General features: G+C 47.3%; 1 protein-coding gene across 1 annotated transcript in view; it reads left to right on the top strand.

Annotated features, from left to right (window-relative positions):
- The first annotated feature begins 1,655 nt into the window (after window positions 1–1,655).
- The window catches only part of LOC147723000 (uncharacterized), a 32,643-nt gene continuing 11,275 nt past the window's right edge, over window positions 1,656–23,023 (top strand). The window contains exons 1-2 of the mRNA XM_086967421.1: window positions 1,656–2,102; window positions 2,189–2,981. Of these exons, the coding sequence (XP_086823547.1) occupies window positions 1,656–2,102; window positions 2,189–2,981 (1,240 nt within the window). The remainder of the gene's footprint in view (window positions 2,103–2,188; window positions 2,982–23,023) is intronic.

Raw genomic sequence — 23,023 nt, 5'->3', positions numbered from 1 at the left:
AATGAGAAAATGATGAGAACCAACATGTGTGCCAACTGCATTAACAGGATGAGACAGAAATAATTCTGCTGTGTGTCAAATATTAGCTGTTATAGTATTTGCAGCTAAGCAAATACACTAAAGCACTGGTTTTAGGATACAAGCAAAGATAGTAGTTCTTATTTCAAGCACATCATCACAAACAGGACGCTCCTATGCACAATTTCCAGAAAGAAAAGTTGCAAGCTTGGCACATGAAAGTTGCTCAGAACATTCATTGGACATGTTAAAGTCTACAACCAAAAGGTATTGATATAAGTGTTGTGTTTTTCGTATGGAGAGTAGAGCAGTGGCGGCTGCATCCAATCGAAACAGGTAGGGCAGTGTGGGGCAGGGAAGAGGACAGGTTGGGAAATAAAACATTTTTTTTAAATCACACACCTTTTGCTCTGCATCACTCCTGCTGCCGGCCACCTTGTTGATCCTGCTCCCCCTCCATAAGTGGATGTGCCTAAATGCACCAGCTCCCCACCCAATCCATACACTGCTCTCTAGCATGAGAGCAGCATCTGGATCGGTCTGAGGGCCTGGTTTGTTGCTCATGTGGTACCTGGGAGCCTGTGGGCGTTTCTCCAACCCGGGTGTGGAACACAGTTGGCCTGGAGAAACATGAGTGTGCATGTCTGTTTGCCCATCCCAAAACTGCTGGCAAACCTGACATGAGCACTTACAAGTGCACAGTACTCCTCCTTGCCATGGCCCAGCCCCGCCCCTCCTGTCGAACGTAAGCTGGTCAGACAAAGATACATAAAACGATAATAACAGTGTTTTATTGATTTATTTATCATCTACTGGCAGTGGGGCGACACTCCTCCACCATTATGGGGAAGACCCCCCAGGATTCAAGTGTAAAAGTCCTATTCACTTGCAGCGGAGATGAAAATACGCCGTGAACTCAGAGCATCCTGGGGCATATTTACAATTACTGGCGCATCCCTGCAAATTAGCAGGGATGCGCCAGTAATTTTATGGCAAGACCGGAGGCTCCTATTATGCATTCTAATCTTGCATTTATTACAATAGCAGCCAAATAAGAGAAAAAACTACAGTTCCCAGAGGGCCAGACGAGAACTGGGCCGTGGGAACGAGAAAAAACGTTAGTACATTAGCCAATGAACATCGTGTATACAGATAAGAACACATACTGACTGCGCAGCTTCCTCTTTTCTTGCTGCTCGCAGTCAGATAAGTGTTCTTATCTTTGCTCCCAGTATATTGTTGTGTTTCTATTTTATTGCTATCTGATATTTGGTCTTTGCCTTAATATTAACATTCGCTTTGCAGCGTTTGCCCCCTCGTGCTGCGGTGCGTTCTCCCGAAGCATTGTCTTCTTCCGACCGCTCGCGGTCTGTCAGCTATTTTCCCACCTCCCTTTCTCCCTCGCTGCCGGTGGTCTCGCCCGGCTTCACTTCGCGCTGCTCGCGCCTTCCCTCACCTCAGTTGTCTCTCTTCGCCACGCTTCTTCGAGGCTCCTGCAGCTTCAGTCTGGTCCTTCTGATGTTAGTTCGTCGTCCTGCCTCCCGCCTTCAATAAGCCCGCCCCGCACACGCCCACTGTGCTTTTCTGTTGTTTTAACCCTTTCTGTCCCGTTTTGGCTTATTTCTCCACATATGATAATGGAACACGACAGTTCCTCTGAGGAATGTCCTTCCAAGGACGATTCTGGATCTTTTAAGAAAGACTTAAGCAAATTCATTAATAATTCTGTGGAGCAGGCTGTAGAAATTTCCATGAAACGTATGTCAAAAAATATGGAGAACTCTATGCTCAGCCTAATGTCCAAGGCTTTGGCCCAGTCTGCGGGGGATAGCAGAAAACGTAAGGTGGACCACTCTGCTCCTGTGCATTTTACTAAAAAGTTGTCATTATTGATGGGCAAGTCTCACTCGCATATGGATGAGGACGTAGTGCCTCCCAGGCCTCCGGTCAAGGAGGGGTTTGTTATTTCCGAGGGCAAGAAAAAGCATAAGACTAAGCATGCAGAGTCACCAATTAAAAAATTGGTTATTTCCACCGTCTTGGACACGGATGATGATATGGCTGATGCTGACGACTTATTTGACGTCTTTGATGTGGCTGATCCCCCTTCCCCCCTCCCAAACTTTCAAAGTCGGACTCTTTTGCCTTTGAACCCGTTTTTGATTCTGAGGGTCTCCCTATATTCGACCCCTCCACCATTCGGCACCCCAACTCAACCGAATGGCTTCCCTCCCAACACGTAGGTGAATATATTTCAGCTCGCTTGCGCCTCCCTTTGGAGACTGCAGTGAGGTCTAGGCTCAAATCTGAGTGTCCAAAACCCTCTTTGCCTGAGAAAATCACTCAAGTTCCCTCCATTGACCAACCCCTCCTCACCTTTTTCTCCAAGTTTGGCAAAGATCCCCGCAAGGGGCTAGACAAGACGTGGTCCTCCTGTCAAGACAAAGTACTGGATATGGTGGGTCCTCTGGCCTGTATTTTGGACATGGTGGAAACTGCCCGCTTGGAAGGTTCTGACCTCTCTGCAGATGACATCTCCATGTGGGCCCAACGGGCTTTCTGTCTCCTTTGCAATGCCAATTCTGCCATTACACACGAACGTCGCAAAGGACTTTTGATCAAGTTGGATCCCAAGCTTGCCAACCTTGCTCCAATGGATCCTGGTCCCAAAGCCAATGGCCTCCTCTTTGGAGATAACTTGGTCCGTGATCTTAGTAGATTTGTTTCGACTTTTGCCTCCCTCGACAAGGCCCAGCAGTCTATCAAAAAGGTATTTGCCCCTCGTGTTTTTGGACGGGCCGGACGAGGCAGGGGTCGCTCTTCCGGCCGTCCCTATAACCAAGGTTCCAGAGGCTCCTTCAACTCCTCCCAAGAATACAAGCCTCAGTTCTACCCACAACGTGGCCGTGGCTTCAGGGGTAGAGGACAGAAAACCTACCGCAATTCCAACTCCAACCAACAAGGTAAGCCTCTCTTCTTCCCCTCCTGTAGTAGGCCGTCTAAAATTGTTTCTTTCAAAATGGCGCACCATCGGCTCAGACCCATGGGTGCTCGACACTGTTCAAGGTTACCTAATAGAGTTCTCTTCTCCTCCTCTTCAGACCTCCTTTCCCCCCCCCTAATCTTCTCCTCCCATATGGCCTCTCTAATCTCAAACGAGATTCTTTCCCTTCTCCAAAAACAGGCCATTCAGATTTTTCCTTACGACTCTTCCGGCTTTCTAAGCTCCATTTTTCTTGTTCAAAAGAAAAACAAAAAACTGCGTCCTGTCATCAACTTGAAGTGGTTCAACCAGTTTGTGATTTACCGTCACTTCAAGATGGAGACGATTCTCCACATGCGGGACACTCTTCGTCCCAGAGACTGGATGGTTCATTTGGACCTTCAAGATGCCTATCTCACGGTTCCTATTCACCATTCCCATTGGAAGTTTCTTCAGTTTCAATGGTCAGGAGTGACCTATTGTTTTACCTCTATCCCCTTTAGTCTTTCTTCTGCACCTTGGTGCTTCACAAAGCTTTTGAAACCAGTGGTTGCCTTTCTCCGCTCTATCGGAATCAGACTTATCATCTACTTAGACGATATTTTGATCCTGAATTCCGACAGACTCTCTCTTCTGTCTGATCTGCGGACAACTCAGTCTCTCCTTCTGGATCTGGGTTTTCTGGTCATCACAGAGAAGTCTTTGTTGACTCTGTCTCAAAACATGGAGTTCCTGGGTTTCCTTGTGGACTCGGTGGCCTCTTCCCTCTGCCTGCCCCTTTCCAAAATTTCCAGAATCAAAGCGGAGATTGCTTCAGTCCTTCAGTTGTCCTTTCTATCCCTCAGGTCCCTAACCAGGATTGTCGGTCTTCTTTCCTCCTCCATTCAGGACATATTTCCAGGTCCTCTCCACTATCGTGCTCTTCAACGCCTAAAAATCAGGCATCTTCGTCAAGGTCTTGCCTACGCAGACCTCGTCGCCCTAGATCCAGAGTCCCGCACCGAACTTCAATGGTGGGTAGACCATTTAGATGCGTGGAATGGGCGCACTATCTTCGCCACCGCCCCAGATCTTGTATTAGAATCCGATGCAAGCCTTTCGGGCTGGGGCGCCCGATGTGGACCAATCTCGACTGGAGGTACATGGTCATCAGAGGAGACCAGGTTGCACATCAACTGTTTAGAGATGCTTGCAGGTTCCTTTGCGATCCAAAGCCTTACCAAAGACAGGATTCAATGCTCCATACTCCTTCGCATGGACAATGTTTCTGCGGTCCGCTACATCAACCATCTTGGCGGGACCAGGTCCAAAGTCCTAGCGGATTTAGCGAAAAGTCTGTGGGAATTCTGCCTTGCTCACCAGTTCTCCTTAACAGCGGAATACCTTCCCGGAAATCTCAATTCTGTGGCAGATTGGCACTCAAGGTTTCTCCACGACTCCAGCGACTGGAAGCTTTGTCCCTCCGTTTTCCTCTTTCTTTCTCACAAGTGGAGTCCTTTCTCTATAGATCTCTTTGCCTCCGCCTCAACTGTCAATTACCTCAGTTCTTCAGTTGGGGGCCGGACCCTCTGGCTTTAGCCACGGATGCTCTCCTACAGGATTGGTCTCTTCACCTCAATTCTGCTTTCTCCCCTTTTCTCATGATCAACAGAGTTCTGGCTCAAGTTCGCCGCCAGTCCACTTCCCTGGTACTAGTTGCTCCCTTTTGGCAAGCTCAGATCTGGTTCCCCTCCTTGCTGGAGATGGCAATAGACTTTCCTGTTCTCCTTCCATCCTTCGACGATCTTCTGATCAATCCCCAGGGCCTTCGTCACAGTCTTATACTGGACAACTCGTTGACCCTGTCGGCCTGGAAAGTTTCCGGCCTCCCTCTTCTAACGTCCTCCTTTCGCAAGAGGCTACTCTCTTCATCAACCAGGCCTGGGCTCCGGGAACTTCCAAAGCATACAAATCCGCTTGGTCTCTTTGGGCAAGCTGGTGTTTGGAGAGGGATCTCCATCCCCTTTCAGCCCCTCTAGGTTTCATCATCAATTTTCTGGCTTCTGAGGCCAGTGCCGGTAAGGCATACCGTACTGTTAACCTGTACCGCTCAGCAATTTCTCTTAATCATGTTCAGATAGATGGCAAACCAGTTGGCGCTCATCCTCTAATCTGTCGCCTCCTCAAGGGAGTTAGATGTGCAAAACCTCCGTTGGCTAAGTATTCTTTTTTATGGGATGTTTCTGTAGTCCTTAAACTGTTTATTAATTGGCCTGCTAACTCTGCTTTATCGCTCAAAATGTTATCTGCTAAATTAACTATGTTACTTTGTTTGATATCGATCAAAAGGGTTTCTGATGTTAAAGCTTTAGATGTTTCTTCCAGACAATTCTCTCCTACAGGTGTTTTGTTCCAGATTCGCAGAAGAACCAAGACTAATTTAGACTCTGTCTTTTACCCTTACTTCCCTGAACAGCCACAACTTTGTGTGGGACAGTGTTTGAAAATATATGAGCAAAGGACAGCTGATCTCAGGGCGTCATCTTCTTCCCAACTCCTTATCTCCTTTCGCAAACCCCACCTTCCTGTCTCTTCTCCTACCCTCGCCCTGTGGGTTCGTTGGGTGATGTCTCTTGCCGGTATTGATGTCTCCGTTTTCGGAGCGCATTCGGCCAGGGGAGCCATGGCCTCTAAGGCCTTTTGGTCCGGCTCCCACCTGGAGGACATCCTAAGATCAGCACATTGGTGCAATGAAAGTGTTTTTCGCATGTTCTACTGTAAACCTGTTCATTCTGTTGCTTCTGATGTCATTAATATGCTTTAAACAAGCATAATAGGAGCCTCCGGTCTTGCCATAAAATGTAGATTTTCCTAGTTATTATGACGGAAAGTCTTAATTTTATTAAAGACACGGAGGCGAGTATCATCCCGCCGCTACACTACTAACATGTGTTCTCCCTCCCTACAGTGAATCCGGCCTTGCCACCTGCTTCATCATAGGAGGTCTTCTCTCCACCGACTCCGGGCCTCTCCACCTTGGACTTCTTCGGACATCTCCACGCCGTCTCCTGTTGTTCCTTTCGGACTTTGCCCTTGGTTCACTGTGGTTCAAGACATTTGCTCCTGGACTTTGGCTGCTTCTATTGTTTTAGCTATTTTTCCTTTGTTTTCTAATGTTATCTGATCTTCTCGCAGCGAAAAGAGGAAGCTGCGCAGTCAGTATGTGTTCTTATCTGTATACACGATGTTCATTGGCTAATGTACTAATGTTTTTTCTCGTTCCCACGGCCCAGTTCTCGTCTGGCCCTCTGGGAACTGTAGTTTTTTCTCTTATGTGGCTGCTATTGTAATAAATGCAAGATTAGAATGCATAATACTCGCCTCCGTGTCTTTAAAAAAATTAAGACTTTCCGTCATAATAACTAGGAAAATCTACATTGTGAGCCATGCCTCCGCCACCCATGATGCGCCGCATTTACAATGTGGTGCACCATGGGGCAAAAACGGCACAGATGCATCACGCATCTGTGGCGTAAAGGTATCACATTGCTGGAGTTGCGTCGCATGCGCGACGCAGTTCCAGCAATGCTCTGGGGGCCCCATTCTACTAATGCTGCGTTAAGCCTCACGCCTGCTTCAAGCAGGCGCAGGGTTTTGATGTAGTATTGGCCTAAAAGTGACTGAGTGAAATCTTGTAGATTTCACTCAGCCACTTTTAGGAGGCGTTCCTGCACCAGAACGCCTCCTTAAGGTGCAGGGCTTTACAACGTGACTCATCTCCCAGATGCGTCATGTTGTAAATAGCCCGCACCATGGTGCAGTTTTTGCGCCGCCGCTGCGTCACAAAAGTGACGCAACGGCGGTGCAAAAGAGGCGCAAGGGGCTTGTAAATCTGCCCCCTAAAGTTTAGCTAGCAAAAACGGAGATGTTATTTTTGCCACAATGAAATCTATGAGGTAATGCTGATTACCAAAAAGCCGCCTAGAGCTGGCTCAGCGTGCAAGCCAGCAACTGCTACGAGAAAGTAATTTTCTGCTGGCTACATTTAAGTAGAAAAACATTATGGTGATAGCTTTGGGTCCCGAAGGGTAGTTTTTTTAATCTTTATTGCTCTTGTTATAAATCGATATTCCAAGTATTGAAATTTACCAGGCAATAAATTACATCTATCACCCTTTTTCAGTCTGTGCTTTTCGCAGGGCTTTCTGGCCTGTTAAATGTACCTGCTGAAATTTACCCGGCATATGGACTTAGTCGCTGCAGATAATTTCTGAGATCAGTAACCTTTACACAACTTGTAATTTAGATCCTTATGCAAACAGGTGTTTGTGCCAAGATCAATAAAAACAGGACCACTCATGGCAGAGGCCAAAGGAAGGCTGTGAAAAGAAACAATTTCAACATTCATTTAAACTAGTTCTCCTTCCCATGTGTTGATTACCTACATTCTTAAATGCTCCGAGATTCCTTTCACCGTCACTACTTCGGTTAAATATCCAATACGTAACAGATGGTTAACTATTAATTTGTATTTAATCATTTCTCATGTAACAGACAGCAGCACCAGGATACCTTCGTAGGTGATAGTGCACTTTACTGATGCACATAACCTAACATAACATAGCAGTGGTAATGGCAGGAGCGAGATTGATGGACGCATGCAAGACACCTAATAACAAGGACATATTTAAAGGTGTACATATCTCTGTGTACTCACAATGTTTCATTAGTTAACTCTACTAAGGAAGTACCTCCTAAAAATTCTGATGCCATTTGACTATGGTACCAGTAGCGTAGCCAGTGTGTCATGGACCCTAGTGCAAATAAGGAAATGGACACCATGGCTGTTAGCAATAAAACATTTAGCAATGATCAGGGTTCAGTGGGCTCCTCAGGACTCTGGGCCACGGTGCACTACACCTGCTGCAACAATGGAAGCTATGGCCCTTTGGGGTATGTTGAAACTGAGCAATACCACTTTACCATTAACAATGCTGTTCCAATGGTTCATATCCTGCATGTATTGCTGGAAGTGACGGATACATTTAGATGCAGTGAGTTTTTTAAGGCGCTCAACAGCTGTATAAATGCTAAGGGGCCCATTAGGATGTCTGGCGGATCGGTGGCGATGCGCCAGACATCCTTGTCCGCCCGCCACCCATTTCCCCCGCCATATTACTATGGCGGGGGGGACGGCGGCAGACAGAAACACCGTCCGCCGCTTTTCTGCCCTGATCGCTTTGCGACCGGAGCGGAAAAGGTTTCATATGGTGGCGGTGTCTATCAGAAACCGCCATTCATATTAGTATGGGCTTTGTGAGATGCCTTTCCGTGGCGGCAATGCCGCCACGGGAAAGGCAGGCGGTCTTTACTTTGGGGCCCCCCTGCGGGCCCCCATGGAGAAGGCGAGGTGGGGGTGCACATGGGGGGTACCTGTGGTACCCCCCTGCATTTGCATACACAATGCGGCAGGCACCGCACGGTGCCTGCCGCTTTGTGTATGCCAATGCATTACATGCATTTTTAGCATTGTGGCGGGCGGTGCTGAGAGCACCGCCCGCCACAATGTTAAAAATGCAGGATGCGCCCACCACTGTGGCGGGCGCATCCTTATGGCGGTCGGTCCTGTAATTCGATAGAATGGTGTGCGGACTAAGTCCGCCTGTCATCCTAATGACCCCCTTAGTGTCAGAAATTGGGTTTCTGGTTAGCAGAGGTAAGCACCCTGTCCAAGCAGGAATCACAATTCTAGTCAGGATGACCCAGGGTAAGTCACAGACACACCTTAAATTAACCTGTTTTCACCCTCTGGTAGCTTGACACCGAGCAGTCAGCCTTAACTTAAGAGGCAAAGGGTGAAGTATTTCTGCAACACTTCATGCAGTATCACAATGAAAACATTAAAGAAAGACTTCACACCACTTTAGGAAAATAGAGCGTAATTTTATAAATAAAACAAAATTGAAACAACAAAAAACTCAATAAGTAGAGCTTGAACAAAGGTTCCTTAATCCTGTTTGCACTGATGAAGATGTGGGGTGCAGCCAAATGATGCGTCAGTGTTTCCCTGCAGTAGGGTTGTTGTGTCTGTTTTCTCCATGCAACAGTGACAATGTGTCAGTTCTGAGGGCGATGCGCTGGTTCAGAGATGCAGTAGAGTTGATGCATTGATCTTCTCCATGAAGTGACGGTGATGTGTTGGCCCAGAAGCTCTGGTTCCAGGGCAATGCACTGTTTCCAAGGGTGATGCACCAGTCTTGCTACTGCAACAGCGTCAAGGAGTCAATTCTGCTCTTGAAGCAGAGAAAGCATTGGCTCCACTGGAGCAAACACCTTAAACTCACTTCCAATGGTCCAGAACTGGGGTGGCAACATATTGGCAGGGGAGGGTCACAAAATGCAGGTGTAAAAGCAGGACGGTTGGAAGTCCTTTATGTCCCTGAGACTTCAGATCAAGAGGCAAGCCAATAAGCCCTTGGAGTCACTCTGGCTTCAAGTGATGCAGGTCTAGTCCTCCTTACCCAGGCAGGGGAACAGCAGGCAGCTGGGCAGCATAGCAAGGCAGGGGTCCAGCAAAGCAGCAGTCCAGCAGAGTGGCAGTCCTTCAGCAGCACAGCAGTCCTTCTTCCTGGAAGAGTCTTCACTGGTCCAGATGTCAATCAATCAATCAATCAAAGCATTTATATAGCACACTACTCACCCAGAGGGTCTCAAGGCGCTGGGGGAGGGCGTCCGCTACTGCTCGGACAGCCAGGTCTTGAGTTGCTTCCTGAAGGCGAGATGGTCCTGGGTCAGGCGGAGGTGGGTCGGGAAGGAGTTCCAAGTCTTGGCGGCGAGGTAGGAGAAGGACCGTCACCCTGTGGTGGCTCTTTGGATGCGGGGGACGGCAACAAGGGCGTGGCCGGTCGATCGAAGCTGGCGTTTGGGAGCGTAGAAGTTGAGGCGGCTGTTGAGGTATCCTGGTCCTTGGTTGTGTAGGGCTTTGTGTGCGTGGGTGAGGAGACGGAAGGTGATTCTCTTGTTGACCCGGAGCCAGTGCAGGTCTCTCAGGTGTCCGGAGATGTGGCTGCGGCGGGGGATGTCCAGGATGAGTCGTGCTGAGGTGTTCTGGATCCGCTGGAGTCTCTTCTGGAGTTTGCCGGTGGTTCCGGCGTAGAGAGAGTTGCCGTAGTCCAGACGGCTGGTGACGAGGGCCTGGGTGACCGTCTTCCTGGTCTCGGTGGGAATCCACCGGAAGATCTTACGTAGCATGCGCAGGATGTTGAAGCACGACGAGGAGACGGCGTTGACTTGTCTGGTCATGGAGAGGGAGGAGTCCAGGATGAAGCCCAGGTTGCGTGCGTGGTCTGGGTGCGTTGCCTAGGGCTGGGGGCCACCAGGAGTCGTCCCAGGCGGAGGGTGAAGATCCCAGGATGAGGACTGGCGGCTGTTCTTCATCCATTCGGCTACCTCTTTCATCTCTTCGTGTAGGTTGGCTCTGGCGGTGGCGGGGTCGTTGGGGAGGGAGAGGATCAGCTGGGTGTCGTCGGCGTAGGAGATGATGTTGAGGTTGTGCTGGCGTGCGATATCTGCGAGGGGGATCATGTAGACGTTGAAGAGGGTTGGACTGAGCGAGGAGCCTTGAGGAACGCCGCAGATGACTTCAGTGGCTTCTGATCTGAACGGGGGGAGGCGGAGTCTTTGTGTCCTTCCGGCGAGGAAGGAGATGATCCACTCCAGTGCCTTCTCCTGGATTCCGACGTTGCTGAGGCGCTGCACTAGTGTACGGTGGCAGACAGTGTCGAAGGCCGCGGAGAGGTCTAGGAGGATGAGGTCTGCTGTTTCTCCGTTGTCAAGCAGGGCTCGGCTGTCATCAGTGGCTGCGATCAAGGCGGTCTCGGTGCTGTGGTTGGCCGGGAAGCCAGACTGCGAGAGGTCGAGGGATCCGTTCATCTCAAGGAAGGCAGCCAGCTGCTTGTTGACGGTCTTCTCGATGACTTTTGCAGGGAACGGGAGCAGCAAGATGGGGCGGTAGTTCTTGAAGTCGGTGGGGTCAGCTGATGGCTTCTTAAGAAGAGCGCTGAGTTCGGCGTGCTTCCAGCTCTCCGGGAAGGTGGCGGTGTCGAAGGAGGTGTTGATGATGTCCCGCGGGTGGGGTGCGATGACAGCGTCGGGCTTGTTGAAGACGTGTTGAGGGCAGGGGTCGGTCGGAGATCCGGAGTGGATGGAGTTCATTGTGCGGACGGTGTCTTCGGTGCTGATCGGGGTCCAGGCGCGGAGGGTGGTGGTGGGGGGCGGTGGTTCGGTCGTGGCGTGCGTCAGTTGAGTGCTGAAACTGTTGTGTATGTCCGCGATCTTGTTGTGGAAGAAGGAGGCGAGGGAGTTGCAGAGGTCTTGCGACGGGGTGATGTCGTTGTTTACGGCGTTGGGGTTGGAGAGCTCTTTAACGATGTTGAAGAGTTCTTTGCTGTTGTGTGCGTTGTTGTCCAGTCGTTCCTTGAATGCAGTTTTCTTGGTGGCGTGGATCAGTTGGTGGTGTTTTCGGGTGGCGAGCTTGAGGGCAGTCATGTTGTCCGGTGTTGGGTCTCTGCACCAGGCTCTCTCGAGGGCTCGGCAGTTCTTCTTGGAGCTCTTGAGTTCGTCGGTGAACCATGGGACTTTCTTGCTGCCGGGTCTGCTAGGTGGGGTCCTCAGGGGGGCGAGGTCATCTGCGCAGTCGCTAATCCATTTCGTGAGGTTGGTGGCCGCTTGGCTGGGGTTCGTTGCGCCGGTGGGAGGGTTCTTGCTCAGGGAAGTCGTGAGCTGGTCGGCTGTGATCTTGTTCCAGCTTCTGCGTGCAACCTGTTGCTGGTGGTGGTGGATCGTGGTCCTTCTGAAGCTGAAGTGGACGCAGCTGTGGTCCGTCCAGTGGAGTCCGGTGGCGTGGCTGAAGGTGATGTCCTTGCTGGATGCGAAGTCGGGGTCGAGTGTGTGTCCGGCGTAGTGGGTGGGGGTGGTCACCAGCTGCTTGAGTCCGAGGTTTGCGAGGTTGTCCAGCAGGGTGGTGGTGTTGCGGTCGTTGTTGTTCTCCAGGTGGAAGTTGAGGTCCCCGAGGAGGATGTAGTCAGCTTAGGGGATGGCGTGCGTGCTGACGAAGTCGGCAATGTCCTCGCTGAATTGTGTGCGTGGTCCCGGGGGTCTGTAGATGAGGGTGCCTCTGAGGGTGGTCTTGGGGTTGATGTGGACCTGGAAGTGAAGTTGCTCGGCGGGTGCGAGGGTGTCGTCGGTGTTGGTCGTGATGCGGATGGTGTTCTTGTGGATGATGGCGATGCCTCCTCCAGTCTGGTTGATGCGGTCCCTCCGGATGATCTTGTAGCCGTCTGGGATGGCGATGGCGATGTTGGGTGCTGAAGAGGCGTTCATCCAGGTTTCTGTGAGAAAAGCGACGTCTGGGGCTGTGGTGTCGAGCAGGTTCCAGAGCTCGACGGCGTGTCTGTGGACGGAGCGGGTGTTGAGCAGGATGCATTTCAGGTGGTTGCTGCTGTTGCTCGTCTTGGTCTTGGTCGGTGCTGGAGTAGTGCAGGTCCGGATGCAGGTGAAGTTGCAGGAGTGGCAGCAGAAGGGTCCGTGGGTGCGTCTCGGGGTGGCTTGGTAGCAGCCCGGGATTCGGCCGGCGTTGAGTGCGTTGAGTTCAGTGGCGTCATAGGTCCGGCGGGAGGGCGGGTGTCTGCGGGGGCCAGGGGGTCTGGCGCTGGGCGCGGTCCAGGCGCGGACGGGCGCAGACGGGCTTACCTTTGGCGCACCTTCGGCGCTCAATCGGTGCTCCCGCTGCGCGTCAACGCTGCACGTTCGCCCGGTCATCATATATGGCGAAGTGGGAGGGAGGGAGGAGCTGGGAGCGGGGAGGGTACACAAAGAAAAGGGGGCGTGGCCTCGAGCACAGTGGCGGGGAGCGGGGCGGGGGGCACAGGGGCACAGGGGGAGCAAAACATGGGGAATAAGCAGGAGATACTAGCTCAGGGGGATACAAGACAACAGAAAACACAGGAGAAAAGCACGAAATCAGGAGAAAAAAAAGCACGAAATCACAGAGTGCGGCAACAGTCAGGCAGAGAGAGCGATCCTGCTAGGGCAGCGGGGGGCGGGGTTGAGGCGGCAGGCTCAGCGAGGCTGAGTGAAGTAGCGGGCAGGAGGGGCACTCGCTGTAGCTGGTGGCTGTGCGGTGCGGGGGTGTCCTGGGAGCAGATGTGTACTGAGTGGTGTCACAGGTTCAGTACTTAAACTCAGTTGATCCTTTGAAGTGATGGAAGCTTCAAAGAAGCGTCTTTGAAGTGCACACAGGTCCTCCCTTCCTGTCTTGGCTACAGCCTCACTACAGGGGGGCCTGCAGCCCTTTGTGTAAGGTTGTGCCTTGCTACTTCCTGCCATCTCTCAGGATTTTCCATCAAGTCTCACCTAAGCTTCCTCTGTGTGTGGTTGTCTAGATAGAATACACAAAGCCAAGCTGTCACCCAACCCCAACTGAACAGAGACAGGCAGCAGGCACTAAATGGCTAAAGTAAGAAAATGGCAACTTGCTAAAAGTTGGAAATGACCCGCGCACTCCATAGATTTAACAAGTTTGTGTCAAAGTGAGTATGTTAAACAATTGGGTGGCGTGCAGAAAGGTAATGCCTTTTTTCAAAAGTGTGTCTAAATGAAAGAAATATAGGAAACCCCTAGGGGGTAGCGTACTTTAAATGCACAGCTGGATACTGAATATTAGCATTTATCAGTTATTTTTTTTATTTCTATGACAACAACTTGTAATTAAAGTTCATTGAATATTTTTTTTATTTTCAAAAATTTGGTTCATTTCGGAATTTTGTCATTCAAAAAAGGTACTCTGTTTCACATAGATAGTGGATTGACACTAGCAATGTTGAAATACCTCAAATTTTATAACATCCAAATGTTCATTTCATTTCATAAACTTTTATTCGATTGCCACTTGTTATTGCAACCATAAAAAGTACAAAGAAAAACATTAAAACTATACATTGTTAAAAGACATTTTGGGAGCAAATCAATCATATTGTAAACAGAATATAAAAGACAAAAAACACAAAAGCTCGGAGAACGTAAACTAAAATATGAATTACTCATAATTACGTCGGTATTTGATACAGGCTTTTAAAAAATTAGCTACATACTTCGCTATAAAAGTAGACTTCAGACATTGCAAAGATAAATATGCTGGGCGACAGGTTCTTAGGCCGATTAATCTTAATAAAGGCAGAATCCAAACCTTCCCAGGAAAAGAATACAATTTACAGAAAAAAAGAATATGTATTGTTGATTGGGGGGAAACATCGTCACAGGGACAGGAAATAATAGTAGGGGACCAGTCTTGGACATTTGGAAAGGTTACAAGCCGGAAAAAAGAATTGAAACGAAACCTTGTAAGAAGATACTTTTCGTAGTTGTTCAAAAGGAAGGTCAGATATGGTTGAATGCCCAAATGGGTCTGTACACCAATGATTTGTGAATTTGTGGGTTTCACCAGTTCTACCGAGCATCCGAGAGCTCTTAAGTGGGACAAACATAGTTTTTTGAGTTCTTTCCTTGTTAAGCCGCTCATGCTCGGAGGGTCGTTAAAGAAGTTGGTGCGGTCCATGTCCCGGCTGAAATTCCTAATGTATACTAGCCAGGGTATTTTTTCCCAGTTGTCAAGGGCTGTACAATCCAAAATTAAGGAACGCGTTAAGTGGCACTCCTCTTTGGTCCATATACGGTGCCTCAAAAGCATAGGTTGGCAACGAATGGTGTCCGTGATAAAATCCATACATAGTTCAGCTAACGAGGCATAGGTTGGGGCACTGTGTGGTAAGGCCAACAGATATTTAGCAAACTCATTCTCAATCGTTTGGAGAGGGCTTATCGGTCCGTAGCCCCAGACCCCTGCACCGTACATTGCCACACTGTGGCACTTTGCGTAATATATTGTGAGTAGTTCAGGGGGAGCCGGTTTCATCCAAATGTATTTCGAGCTGATATTGCCCTTCATCAGTTCAATGAACTTCATATAAAAGTTGTCATTATGAAAATGGAATAAACTGCTAAATGCCGATATTCAGTATCCAGCTGTGCATTTAAGGGATGATCCCCCTGGGGGTGCGCTTTCAGCTTAAGTTGTGATTTTAAATTGTAATTTGGAGACACCAATCTTGGAGTTTTCATCTCTTCCATATTCAAAATTACACCTATAAAAAGTAATAAGGTAACCCCAATGTTATCCTAAAGGAAAGATCGGCCTTACAGTAGTGAAAAACAGGAGTTTTTCACTACCAGGACACGTAAAACGTAAAGGTGCATGTTCTGCCTTTTAAATACATTGCACCTTGCCCTCTTGTTGATCCAGGTCCTACCTTAGGGGTGACATATGAATAAAAAGGGAAGGTTGGGCCCTTGCAAAAGGGTTATTTTGCCAGGTCGACATGGTAGTGTAAACTGCACATACAGGCTCTGCAATTACAGGCCTGAGACATGGTTAGCAGGCTACTTAAGTGGGTGGCACAAGCAGTGCTGCAGGCCCACTGGTAGCATTTAATTTACAGGCCCTGGGCACATGCAGTGCCCATTACTAGGGGCTTATAAGTAAGTTAAATATTGCAATTGGGTATAAGCCCATATTAGCATGTTCAGAGGAGAGATCACATGTACCTTAGCACTGGTTACCAGTGGTAAAGTTCTGAGCTTCCTATTGGCAACAAAAATGTGATCAGAAAAAGTGGAGGAGGAAGGCAAAACATTTGGATTGACCCTGAAGAGAGGGCCAATTTTCAACACTTAACATTATATTCAAAATCAAAATGACAGGTTGCATCTTAAGGAGTGCATATGTGCTGTTTGTGGGTTCATGCCACAGGTTTGGGACTGAATTGTTCATAGTTTCCTCTGGGCGTAAATAAGAATTACACCAGCATTTTTCCGTCTTAGCTGCACTATGGTATTACAGACGGAAAATTTAATATTTGTGAAGTCCTTTCTGACATACAAATGATTCCTTGGGGGAATGTCATGCTTTGCTTCTGTGCCATATCAGCCATGTGTGTGCAGAGGCAAACAAGCCATCAGTAGGTACCCTGAGTGTACACCACATAGAGGAGGCACACAGACAGTGCCGTGCCCCAAGGGTGTCCCATTTTGTGTGAGTCAATGTGGTCCCAGAACACCGCCTGGTACCTGCCAGCAGGCTGGTGCCATACCTACCTGCAACCACCCGTGAAAGGATTTCTGTGGACTTTGAAACAGATGGCAGGTCTCTGCTGCCAGGGAATGATAAACTTAATGCAAAGAGCCAGTCTACCTTTCAATAACGTGCTGTTGCCAGTGCTGGAACAGGTTTGTAAATGCACTGTGAACAACACACTTGATTTGAAACAGTTCACTGTCCTGATCTGCACCCAGTGAACACAAATTAGGGTGGAACAGTGCACAATATCCTATGGCCATCCTCTGAACTGTCGTTTCTCAGATCAATTTGATAAGACAATATGCAAATGCCGAATCTGACCTAATTTGTGGTGTATTCAGTAAAAATACTGTAAGTTCAAGGGGAAATAAACTAGATACCTGTGTTCTTCATTCAGCGTTATTCATGTCCTTATCTTATGGTATTACAGAGTCACTCTGGGGTACTGATGTAACTCCAGCTTTTGTCTTTTCTCAAAGCCTTTCTGCTGAAGTTCTGTTTGCTGTCACAAATGTAACTCCTGCTGTTTTCCTGTCCTGCAGTTCTGTTACTCTCCCTGATCCTTGTTGTCTCAGCTATAACTCTTGATTCTGTCCTTTTGTGCCATACAATTTCTGACACTCTGAGCCATGGCCCATTGCAATAATCTCTGCAGTAGTACTTTCTTGTAGTCTTGTAGCTGTGTGAGTCCTGATGTGTCTCCTGCTGTTGTCCTGTCCTCCAGTTATATCACTATTGATTTGTGCCCTGCCTCCACTGCTACAATTCCTGCTTTCGTCTTATCTTAGTCAGATGCTGAATCTTAATTATGCTTTAACTGCTGTCCTAGCCTAGCCTCCCACCCTGCTGCTTTCACAGATGTTATGCCTGAAGTTGTCTTATCCTGCAATTCTATTACTGGCACTGTGAGACCAGCTTCCACTGCTACAACTCAAGTGTGTTTTATTCTACAGTCAGGTTGCTATCTCTAAGACCAGCTCTCAATATTGCTTTTGGCCTATCGGGCAGTGTTGCTGTAGCCTCCACGCCTTACTGTAACTCCTACTGTTGTCCTACCATGCAGACGTCATGATCAATGAGTCAATTGTCACACTGCTGTATACTCTTGCAGTCGTCCTGCTGTCAGTGCTATCATTGCTTATGTTGTTCAATGTTGCAGTCTTCATGGTGCCTGTGAGGGCTGCTCCTCTAGCTGTAATGCTTGCTGCTGCCTTTAAGCTAATCTCTCACTGCTGTAGCACTTGCTGTTGTCATATCATGCAAACTAATTGTGCATCTTTCAACGCCTCTAAATTCTACTGAATTCATACTCTGAGAGTACATTTGCTGACAATACTTGCAACTACTGCTGCCATCAAAACCTGCCAGGCATTCTGCCCACCTATCACAAACAGTGCTATTATTTTCTTTTGCTACAGCTGTAATTCGTATTGCTCCCCCACCCATAAAAATCAGGGGCCTCATTTATGAGAAATGACGCATCGCTGCGTGAAAGCAGCGATGCGTCACTTCTCAGTGCGCACTCCTTGCGACATTCCTGATGCGTCATATTTAATGTATGACGCATCATGTCGCAAGGAGTTACAGATACATCAGTATTTCTGACGTATCTGTAAAAACAAAAGTGACGCATTGTTGGAGTGTGTCACAAAAGTGACGCAACTCCAGCAATGCGTCCTTTCATATGGGGAAAGCCCCATGTGAAAGGGCTTGCGTCAGTCTTACGCCTGCTGTGAGGCAGGCGCAGGATTTTGACGCAACAGTGTCCTAAAAGTGACGCAGTGAAATCTCATAGATTTCACTGCGTCACTTCTCCGACCCTTCCTTGCGTCAATACGCCCCCCTTGCATACATTATACCTGGCGCAGGTATAATGTGGTGCAGGGGTTCACAAAGTGACGCATCTACCTAGATGCGTCACTTTGTAAATATGACGCAACAAGGAGCATTTTTTACGCCACTGGTGCGTCACAAAAAGTGACGCACCGGCGGCGTAAAAGTGACGCAAGGGCTCATAAATGAGGCCCCAGGTTTGTTTGGGTGAAGATGAGCTACAAAGATCAACAACCGCATCTTAACTTCACTCCTACTGGAGTTTTGCACCACTGTAGCCTCGGATTTGGCCTGACTCATAATAATTAGAGAAAGACTTGGACGGTTTTGCACACATTGGTATTTGACTGTAGTGACAAATTGGGGTATTTAATGGAGTGGCGGATAGGGTTTGGCTCATGCAAAACTTTTGGTGCAAATCCAAATACAAGCTGCACTACAGGGGATGAACCTGTGTCTTGAATTGAGACTTAACATCAACAGTTCAACAATATTTCAATGACAGTGAAGCACATTTTGCCCATCAAGGATGACAGAGAGTATAATATTTTGCAAACCACAAAGGATTATTTGCAGATTAGAAAAGTTACAAACTTAATTCAGTCACATTAGTCATAAAGCAATGATTACCTTGTTACCAAATGGTTTGATGTAATCCAAAAGCAGGCCAAAACAGCAAATGGAAAGACAGGTTATTTACAGACAGTCATCTGCAATTTAGATAAGTTTCAGTTTCCCTTAAGAGCACTTCCGTAAAGCTAAATTAGATTTTCAAGCGAGGTTGGGGAAATTAGGCAGCAGGTGTAACCAAGTAAAGCCTCTTATGGCGGAATTAGATGAAGATTCAGTCAGAGAAATTAGTATAGATTTGCCAGAGAGTTCAACTCAGTGAGCAGGGCAAAGTGAGTATAGGGTGTCAAGAGAGGATGGTGTATCTACTTTTGAAAGGGTAGGTAGGAACATCTGCATTCAAAAGTGGACTGAACCAATTTGAAATCTCACTAACCCAGCAGTGTACAATTAAAATATGAGATTCAGTGAACTGCAACTCATCCCACAGTTCCCAGGAGATGGGAACTAATCAAATTTCAGCAATTCGTCATGAAGGTTTTGTCATCCTCTTTTTCAGGCATTACGCCAAGGAGGCCCACAACTACACTACCTTCAGCAATATCTTGTTCTTGCTTGTTCCTCAGAGTCAGGCCCACGGGTGTAACAGATACCACCACATCCCCTGTGATGTGATGACGCCCCCCAGTAATCTAGGCATAAAGGGGGGACCAACTCAGCCCGTCAGCTTGAGGGTATGGGTATTGCGAGGGCCCCCATACCATTCCTTCCAGGGACCCCCCTAAGGTTTACTTATGCCACTGGTCAGCCCATTCCCAACACTGGTGCAAAAATGCAGGGGGGGCAACATGTGCAAAAATGCAGGGGGGGGGCATATTTAGGCCTTGGATTATGGCATGTTTTTGCCACGCAATGTGGTGCATCAACAACACAAACCTAACAGAGATTTATGAAGTCATGCAAGGCCACTTTGCGTAGCCCTGATTGGCTCCATAAATCTGGAGTAAACGGATGTATGATGATACCACGCATACCATCACAACGCAGTATTTTACATCGTGGTTTTGACAATGCAAGTTGTTACATCGACTTGCGTTGGAGGGCGCTGGATTTAGGAATAGTGAGAATTACTATTCCAACTCCAGTCTACGTACAGTAGGGAAGGTGTTGGATTCACACTATTCCTTAGTCTAGAGCGCCCTCCAGTGCAAGTCGACGTAAGGACTTGTGTTGTTAAAACCACAATGTCACCAATACGAGTTGTAATGGTTGCGTGGCAAAGGATGTTTCCCAGAGTAAACAAATGCAGCACCAATCACTGCGTTGCCTTACTCTGCCATGGGGAGGGGTTCCATTGGCATTGAGTGGGTGTTCACACTCAACTCCCATGGATTTTGGTGCATTCCCAGATTTGCCAGAATTGGTGAACCTGGGAATGAGCCAAAACATTAGGCTTTCCCAGGAGAGGTGTAATGAGGTGAAATATCTTTAGTTCTCCTTGCTACTTCCTCTTTCTATGTGTGCTGCAGAAGGCAGCACACATAAAAAGTGGAATATGCCTCTCAGGTTTGTTTTTGTGCAGGAAGGTGCCCCTTTCCTTCACAAAAACAATAATGCATACAACAGAGGCATCCTTGCACCATGGTGCATGGGCGCCTGTGTTGGTGCTAGGCTGCCTAAGGGGGACAGCGCAGTGGAAAAGGGAGGAATGAGCCATAGTGACTTAAATACACCACATTCCTGCTTTTTCCCTGTCACACAGTGCAGCACAGCAAGGTGACTTAGTCTGCTGCATGACAATTTTGTAAATCTATCCCCCCGGATAAGTTAAGTTGCTGCAGCTAGGGTTCTGAGTCGAAAGAAAGAATGTGATAATGCACTGTAGCCAAAGACACATTTGGCATCTTAACATGTTATTTTAACAGAGTCCCACATCATTTATGGCTAAGCTTAACATGAACACACTCTAACTATGGTTAACTATTAACATGAGAATCACTAACTATGAACAAACCTAACATGAAAATAGCATTTCAGATACGAATATATAATGTGCATTAGTATTTGTGCTAAGCAAAATGAAATATCATCACCCTCTCTTGGCTCAGAAGACATCACACAAAATATGCAAAAATCCCACACAACTGATTCTTAAATACCTGTTGTTGACTATTGTTGCTTACATCTAGACTCTTTCAAATTGTTAAGACCATCATAAATGTGCCACAGTAGCTCTTCAAGTTCTTTTTCTTTTCTTTTTCTCTTTCTCCCATTACCCTTCTTCTCTGTTTCACCTCCCTTGATCAATCAGTCAAGGGTTTGTAGAGCATGACAAACCACCTGTGAGGGTTTCAAAGCAATGGAGAGCGGTAAATCCTGGGTTGTGGTCTGTACATTCTTTAAGACACTCCTTCCAGTCATTCCTTTAATCAATTTCAGACACAATAATGATCAGATAGCTAGGACAGCAATGATTAGGGGTCAGAATTGTCCCCAATATCCCACTACCTGTGGAACAAAGCCAGCCACCTACTGTGAAAATCCTTTCCCAATTGCCTCCCAGGAAACTGTGCTTTAGAGCCATGTTGATAGGCATATATCTTAACAACTCCAGTGACATGTTTCAATATGGCAACCACGTGTAGGTCTCAATGCACCAGTACGTCTTCTATGTCTCAGCGTTCGCTTCAAATATCAGTGAAAACTCAGCATGGTTTCACCAGCGCATGGCGCTGTTTTGCGGCTCTCAAGTACTCGGAATAACTGGTAGGGTTTAGTCGATGTGGGATTGTGGGAGACTGATGCCGTTCTAAACACTTATCTGACTCTTCTTTATGTGTTTGCTTCAGTGTGGCCTGCTTAACACTCGGGCTCTGTGTGTGGAACCAGCTATCCTGTTTTCTCGGATACTGTGGACTTAAGGTACTTGCACATTGTCAGAGGATTGCTGCTATATAGATTGGGCCATATATTAAGATGGTGACAGATGTGTATTTTTGTTATTGTCTCCCAGAGTACACTTCGTGTGCACTGACATCCGTAAATATAATCGTGCAATAACAACAATCCACCCACCGTTATAATCTCAGCAGAAAAGGTCACTTAATTAAGACAGGTAAACATAATATTTTTTTCCATTAGAAGAAGCGTTGCCATATCAAGAAAAAAACCCATTTGCAATTCAAGATCCCCAAAAACATCTTATCATAATAAAACCAACTATTTTAAACAAGCCTTTAGAAATACCCCCATGTACTGTACAAACACATCATTCCTTGCCCCTCATTTGGTTTATTGACCTTTTTCCTTCCCCCTCCCCACCCCAGAGGGTTGGATAAGCCCCAAAAAGCGCCATCCAGGAAAACCAAAGAGATTTTCTGGCCCCACCCCAAGGTTTGTTGCAGCAGAAAATCATAATGCACTTTTATTGCACCAAAGTTTTTCATTCCAAAAATTTTCCAACAGATCTCTCATCTCCAAAAGACAATACACTTGACCCATCTGAAATAAGTGAACCCCATCCTCTCTGAACAGATGATCTTCTGTGCCTGTGATATTTTCCTGGAACCATACTTTAATACCCATAACACGACAGAAAACTTTAAGTGCCAGAATAAGCTTTCTGCAAGCCTTTTCAATTGCAGCGTGATTGTAAGCCCCCTCCAATGTTGTCTGTAAATAAATTCAGTCCATACCATAGACGTACCCTCCCAATTGTTCTTTATGACTGCCAATTCCAATTTCATTAGTTTAATAGGAGATTAACCCGACAAAGGCACTAAGTCATTTTTGCCTAGGTAGATGATTGACATGTCAGGTAATCCTCTTGCAGCCGATAGCTTTGTTAACAAGGGAAACAAACCCTCCCACCTCATTCCACCTTTCCCTTTTCAGAAAACTTTGTGACCTATGCTGGGAAGTCCAAGTGCTCTGCCGTAAATCTGCTGTTCAGCAAAGGTGGCTGCCCATTTAATGAAGGAGTGACCTACTATCTATGTACGCATTTTTGTTGACAATGTGCCTTTTACAGAACCTTAGACGGAGAAAGTAAAATTAGCCGACAGCAAAATCGCAATAAAAATATTACATTATTATATGCTGACATAGCAAGTGCAACAAGCAGATTTCCATCTACCAATCCTCTTAATGTCCTCCCAACCCTCTGGCCGCTTCAGTAGTCGCCCCTGTGCAAAAAGAGTATGTCCCAAACAGTAATTGGTCTTTTTCCTGTTTATTCAAAGTTTTTCATAAAACCCCCAATAAATGAGCACTGGAGATCTTAGTCCCAATTCCCATGAGAGAATATTGCCACGGGCAAAAGGCCATCGGAATATACAAATGACTCCCATTCCCTCAACGGGCAGCAATCCGGCACTTCACTAATGTTTAGATGAACCCATGTGCCTTTGCCCAATTGATCTGTTTTAGACCTCTTCAACAAAAACTTC

This window comes from Lissotriton vulgaris, chromosome 4_1 (assembly GCF_964263255.1).
Source record: "Lissotriton vulgaris chromosome 4_1, aLisVul1.2, whole genome shotgun sequence".
NCBI classification, from domain to species: Eukaryota; Metazoa; Chordata; class Amphibia; order Caudata; family Salamandridae; genus Lissotriton; species Lissotriton vulgaris.
Note: the sequence above shows the minus strand (reverse complement) of the source record. Positions and strands in the feature narration are given on the sequence as shown.